This window comes from Cynocephalus volans, chromosome X (genome assembly GCF_027409185.1).
Source record: "Cynocephalus volans isolate mCynVol1 chromosome X, mCynVol1.pri, whole genome shotgun sequence".
Taxonomy (NCBI): domain Eukaryota; kingdom Metazoa; phylum Chordata; class Mammalia; order Dermoptera; family Cynocephalidae; genus Cynocephalus; species Cynocephalus volans.
In genome coordinates this window covers 114,217,751-114,223,748 of record NC_084478.1, presented here as the reverse complement: position 1 = coordinate 114,223,748, position 5,998 = coordinate 114,217,751, and the positions used below count along the sequence as shown (strand labels likewise).

The 5,998-nt window shown below is 52.5% G+C and overlaps 2 protein-coding genes across 2 annotated transcripts; both read right to left on the bottom strand.

The window, feature by feature from the left end:
- Nucleotides 1–244: 244 nt before the first annotated feature.
- Nucleotides 245–1,355, bottom strand: LOC134367524 (thymosin beta-15A). The gene is made up of 2 exons (XM_063084264.1): nucleotides 1,256–1,355; nucleotides 245–282 (listed from the first exon to the last, which is right to left on the bottom strand). Exons 1-2 carry the CDS (start codon nucleotides 1,353–1,355, stop codon nucleotides 245–247), a joined length of 138 nt encoding a protein of 45 aa, XP_062940334.1.
- A 3,850-nt stretch (nucleotides 1,356–5,205) lies between these two features.
- On the bottom strand, nucleotides 5,206–5,665 carry LOC134368243 (histone H2A-Bbd type 2/3-like). The gene is made up of 2 exons (XM_063084789.1): nucleotides 5,621–5,665; nucleotides 5,206–5,502 (listed from the first exon to the last, which is right to left on the bottom strand). Exons 1-2 carry the CDS (start codon nucleotides 5,663–5,665, stop codon nucleotides 5,206–5,208), a joined length of 342 nt encoding a protein of 113 aa, XP_062940859.1.
- Nucleotides 5,666–5,998: the final 333 nt, after the last annotated feature.

The window sequence follows — 5,998 nt, the reverse complement described above, 5'->3', positions numbered from 1 at the left end:
ACAAGGGTCAACACTGGTGAGATTATTCGCAACATCTGCCATCTGGAATTTACACACCAACGGCAAGTTTGAAAGCACACTTCAGGAAACTTTGGTTCCACCTGACCTTTTAGCCAGGGAATAGAAATGAGAGGACAGCAGAAGATGCCTAAAATCGCTACAAACACAACGGTTTGCAAAAAACAAGCATAAAACCAAGGCTCTCGGGCAATGTTGAAATTTCCTCTTGGGAGGAGATCCCGTTTTACGATGTCTGAGCACACTGTTTCTCCTGCTGGATCGCTGAGGGGAAAAACAAAACAAAACAAAAAAAATATATATCACTAAGAGTATTTTCCTAAGATTTAATTCAGTTTCTTACAAAACAGCTTTAGGTAAGTCATGGAAGGCTGCCATACATGCTTTTAATTGAGAATGCTAAGGCACTAACCACAAATGCTCACAGCGGGGTGCATGTGTGCACGTGTGTGCATGTTTACCACTCGAACATTCATTAGAATCTACTTCAATTGCAGTTTTTTTGGTTTTTGCTTTCATTCGAGAGGCAGATTTGTGTTGTTGACAGTTTTTCGATAGATTATTTGAGACCGAGGAGGAAGTGAAGCATTTTGCTCACGTTTATCTCTGACGATACCATTTGGAAGTTATACACTTTGAGATAATTTTCACTAATTTCGGAACTCTCAAATAACGCACACATGACAGAAAATGCCCCTCAGCTGTTGTGAATATGCTTGGAGTTTCTCCAGCTGTCTGTTACTCTGGAGGGCAAAACTGATCCCTTAAGTCTGGGAGCCTCAAGTGCACCCAAGATCGAAACTCGTTCTGCATCCCTATCTTGTCACCAGATTGGAGAAGGCCCAGACCGCAGAGCTGGCATGGTTCTTTAGGCATGAGATAATGGACTCAAATTTCTAGATGCATAAAAATGCCAAATAACTAAAAGTAGACAGAAGTAAGGTTTTTCTAGTGCTAAGTCCAATGTTTAAGATTGGTTTCAATGTGTGTTTTAGTAATTTTCCAACAGGGAAGTGGTTTTTACTTCCCCATTACTACTAGGGCCTATCATGTGCGAACCATTTATATAATCCAAAGAAGGAGACAACTCTTTGATAGTTGTCATGGCTGCATAAAATAAAATGGTACTCTAATAATTACTTCCTCGATAGTAAAAATTACTAGAAGATAGGTTTATTCACTGAAGATACCAACTTTCACCATTGTCTGTCTCAGCTAGAAACCCTCCATGACTTACTTTCCTTTGAGGGAAGAGTATTTTTTTCCTCGGTATGAGTTTTCTTCAGTTTTGACTTGTCAAACTTCTCCACCTCCGACAAGTCTGGCTTATCACTCATCTTGACTAAAAGAAAGACCGAAAACAATTTCTTTTAAGAAACTTCCCTGGCAGAACTATCGTCAGACAAAGTAGTAACAGTCATAAATGTTCAAACGTAATAGTCATGTATATTTTACCTACTGATCTTCCACAGGAAAACACCAGCGCATCTTAGAAGAATTCTATTTTCATTACTTTGAAATTCACTTCAATACCCCTATTCTGATAAGCAGAAAATGCCCTGAGATCAGGATACACTAGAAACCAAGACGCTCTAGAAACCCGGAGCCAACATGTCCGACTCTTTTAAAATCACAGCAAAGGTACAATGGAGGTAAGAGAAGCACAGGAACAATTAGGGGTCGAAGAATATAATAAAAACTTGGTTCAACCAGTCAATGATTTTCTAATAGATCACAGCACTATCTAAGAATCTTCGCTGTCTGTTCAATTACCGGGGGGTGGGGGTGGGGTGGGGTGGCGACGGCATTTTTCTTGGAGGATGGGGAGCAGCACACAAAAAGGGGTGGCCGAAGTTGTACTAATTTCTTTCCATTTTAAATGCCCCCAAACAGTAGATTAAGGTGCTGCAATAAGAGAGGGGAGAGGATTTAATCCGGTCGTAACTGGTTACTCGTCTTATACTAGCCCCTTGTGGCAGCGGTTTGTAAACACTGTAAGAAGGGGCAGCTAATTAGGATCAGACTCACGACTTCAGCAGAATGGGATACGCTAAATACACAGAGTCTTATTTCACCACGTTTTCTCTGTCAAGGGCGAGGCAAGGAGACAAGGCTCAGAAGAGTCTTGCTGTGGACCTGATGAAATGCCTTGCGGCGGCCTCTGAACATTCTAGGTTCGTCCAGAACAAAGAATAAGAGACCCCAGAAACCGGAAGGCGGAGCTCTCCTGCTCATGTCTGTTCCCACCCTGGTGGGGCGAGACACGTCTAGCGACCAGAGTAGAACAGAGACGCCCCCAAGCGGCCAGTAGTTTCAAACACGTCCCCTCCATTCAGTTGACCTTACCCTATGACCCTCCCGTGCCAAGCGCTCAGAAGCCAACCTCAAAGCTGGGGAAACCGGGACAAACAAATAACAGGGCCGGGCGCACAAGCCACTTTGACAGGAGCATCTTGCTTTCATTGGAAAATAACTGTCATCCTGGTCGGGCGCCCAGCCGAAGGGCCACGGGAGGGGAGGGAGCGAGGGGCCAGGCCCAGAGGGCCCATTCCGGGCGAGCCCTCAACTCCGCTTCGTCCTCGAAGCCTCCGACCTGCACTTCTTCCGCGGACCGGCCGGCCGCTTTGGGGGTCTGCCCCTCGGGCCTTCCAGGGCCCGACCCCCGGGAGGGCTCGGCATCTCGCACAGGAGGCGCGCCGAGGGCAGACAAAGGCACGAGTCTCGCCCCGCGGCGCTGACGGGAAAAGCCAACCCCAATCCGGGCCCCTAGGGCTCCCGAAGGCGCGACAGCCCCGCCACGGAGTCCCTGCGTGCTCCCGTCCCCATCGTCCTCTGGCCCCAGCGGGACCGCACCACCTCACCTGAGGGCTTGAAGACGCCTGAAGGATGCCCCTGGGGTGGAGAGAGCTGCTCACTGCCTTCGTGGTGTGCGTTCCCGCGCAGAAACCCGCACTTACAAGGCCCGGAGCAGGCCCCGCCCGCCCCCGCCCCCACCCCTATCATTGGCCGAGGTGTCCGGGTGAAAGGACGAGTCGACACCAGTTGATGATCCACCGGAGAGGGCTCGTTTATTAGGCGGCACACAAACATATACATAGGGTTTTTAGGGAAAGCTGATTGGCTTAAGATACAGTCCCTACTTAGCATACCGCATGGGGCTTGGGGGGTGAGCCGATTGGTGTACGATTCGCGCCGGTAGGAAGGAGAATACGGAAGGAAAGGGCAACCAGCGCCATGATGGGGTGTGGCCGAGAAGGACTTATGTGATCAGGGTGTGATCCCTTGGGGCATTTGGGTTCTTACACCGGGCCTCATTTCCCAGCCCCTACCTCCGCTTTAGCCTTGCAGGCCCGTTCCCCCATGTCTTCCCTCTACTTAGGACCTCACCCCAGGAACAGGGGCTTCATGATGTCCTAGCCGACCTCACCTTCCCAGACCCCATCACGGCCCTCTCTGATTGGCTCAGGGACCGCGGGCTCACATTCCTTGCCTCTCCCACTGCTTTAGGCCCGAGGGTCCTTATTCCTTTCATCCCGAGTACACTCACTCCTCCAAGATAATAGGGGCCTCTACCAGAAGCAGGCACATTTTGCCCAGTTACCTTTGAAGGTCTGGAACTCTGAGATCCAAGCCAGATGAGCTGTAGTCAAGCTCGCACAACTGTTTATAGCCATCGGACCCTAAGTAGGCCATGATGACCAAACAGTGGTATGGAAGCGTTGCTCAGCGCTGTCTGTTCTAATCCTTGCCCGGGTCATGGAGGAGGTGAGCGTGGGTGGTTCAGAGTCATTCACTCCCACAGCTGGACGTCTCTACGACAATGAGGCTCTCCTGGGCCAAAGCCACATTTTCAACTTTCTCAGCCACTGAACAAGAGAACAGTCACTTGATAATAACCACAGGAGAATCTACTAAGGCTATCCGTCTTTATATCTCCAATCCCTAGCACTTTGTTTGGCCCACAAGTGACCCTCGATGTAGACATGTCCGTAGATTAAAGTAACATAATAAATGCGTGATTTAGAGTCAGAAATTAACCCTGATATCTGTGTATAGTCGATTTTCAGTACAGGTTCCAAGACCATTCAGTGGGGGAAAAGAATAATCCCTGTCACAAATGGTGCTGTGACAACTGGATATCCACATGCAAAAGAGTGAACTTGGACTTCTATCTCACACCATGTATAAAAATTCATTCAAAATGGATGACAGATCTAAGGGCTGACACTCAAAAACTCTTAGAAAAATCACATCAAGGTACACCTCCATGACCAGGCCCTGGCAAGCATCACTCTCCTGTCGCAGGAAGAGGCGGACAGCCTGAGTGAGGGCCAGCTCCTCCATGGCCGGTGGAAGAGCGCCTGCTGGAAGCGTGCTACCGCCAGCTGGCAACAGGCCACATAGACAGCCACTCCTGGGCGCAGCCCCGGGACACCTGCCACGGTCCTGTCGCCCTGGTGATACGCAGAGAGCGGCATCTGAGGCGGGGCCTGGCCTGACCGCGCTGTTGCTAGGCTACAGCTTGCGTATCCCGGTAGCTAAGGGCGTCTCCCAGCCTCTCCCTCTGAACAAGGCCAAAACTAAACTCTTGACCCCCTGTGACCCCAGTTCCGCCTTTGGGGATTTCTGCATTGTTCCCACCCATCAATCACTCCTCTCTCTGGCAGTCAACGTCCCTGCCCCACTTGAGCCCTTGACTTGAGCTCCCATGCCACCTGAGGCTCCGTCCCCCTCCATAACATAACCCCTTTTGACATTCATCCTACCAGGAAACCTCAGTCTTGGCCTTGAGCTCCACCCCAATGAACACCATCGTTCCGGTGACTAGCTCAGGGTCCACGTGGCAGCCTCCTGTGCCCCCGCCCCAGACAGCACCTCCCACACGGGGACACCAACCCCCATTGTCACCACGAGAGTCTGCTCCCCTGTGCCCTCCCTGTTCCCTGACCCTCGCCACTCCCTGCCCGTCCGTCCAACATTGGGTGTCTCACACCCCACTCTGACACAAAATTTATAGAGCAAGCCTGTGGGTACTTTCAAACACTTTAATGACACAAGGCGCCGAAGGCACAAGACAGGCCAGGGCTGTCCCGGCTGGCTGTGACGGAAGGGGCTGGCGCCGGGCTAGCAGGAGTAGACGGAGGATCGGTGGGCTGGTGAGGCCCCCTGGGTGCCAGGCGTCCACAGCTAGGCTGGGGCCACCTGGGAGATGGTTGTAGTCACGAAGAAGCCACTGAGCAGCGCGTTGCTGTGCACGGCCACGTCCAACAGCTCCAAGGTGATGCATCTCCTGCTGCTCCTCCGGGCCTCGTCGCTCGCCAGCTCCAAGACCTTGGCCGTCACGTACTCGACGATGGCACCTAGAAAGACCGGCGCACACGAACTCGGGCACTGGGCGTAGTGGCCCTCCCGCAGGAGGCGCTCCGGGTGGCTCACAGAGAATGTCAGCTCGGCTCGGTGGGCGCGAGAGCGGCGGCACGGCACCTATTGAGACCGGACGACCGTGGACGGCTCGTCCTCCTGCTCGGCATGCCGGGCCTTGGAGACGACCGATCAATCTGCGAGGTCTGGCTCGACTGGATGCCTCTCAAGATGTCGGTACTTGGCCCGTACTCCGTAACCTAGCTACCGCGACCCGGCCCCTCATTGGTCCGGAACAGGCTCGTGGCCGCGCACACTGGTGACGTCACTGCCCTCCAGTTGACCCCGAGGGAGCGGGCCTGGGCCTACAAACGGCCGGCCAGGGCAGGTGCAAGGCACCCGCACGCTCTCGCCCCTGGGCCCTCCCTCTGTGGCAGCGCTCGCCTTCTGTAGGACCCGAGCATCGCAGGCAAGATAAAGAAAGAGGGGTGGGGGACGGGTACGACATGGTGTCAAGTACATTCGTGATGTCGTGGAACAATCACAACCGTCTGCTTCCAAAGCATTTTCACCACCCCGCCAAGAAACCCCTGTACCCGTTAAGCACTCACTCCCCATG

Excerpts from the sequence above, each read along its gene's own strand:
- LOC134367524 (XM_063084264.1), bottom strand. The coding sequence starts at position 1,355 with ATGAGTGATAAGCCAGACTTGTCGGAGGTGGAGAAGTTTGACAAGTCA. Across the intron at positions 283-1,255 it reads TACTCTTCCCTCAAAGGAAA|CGATCCAGCAGGAGAAACAG; the intron begins GTAAGTCATGGA and ends TTTTCCCCTCAG.
- LOC134368243 (XM_063084789.1), bottom strand. The coding sequence starts at position 5,665 with ATGAGGGGCCGGGTCGCGGTAGCTAGGTTACGGAGTACGGGCCAA. Across the intron at positions 5,503-5,620 it reads GGTTACGGAGTACGGGCCAA|GTGCCGTGCCGCCGCTCTCG; the intron begins GTACCGACATCT and ends CGGTCTCAATAG.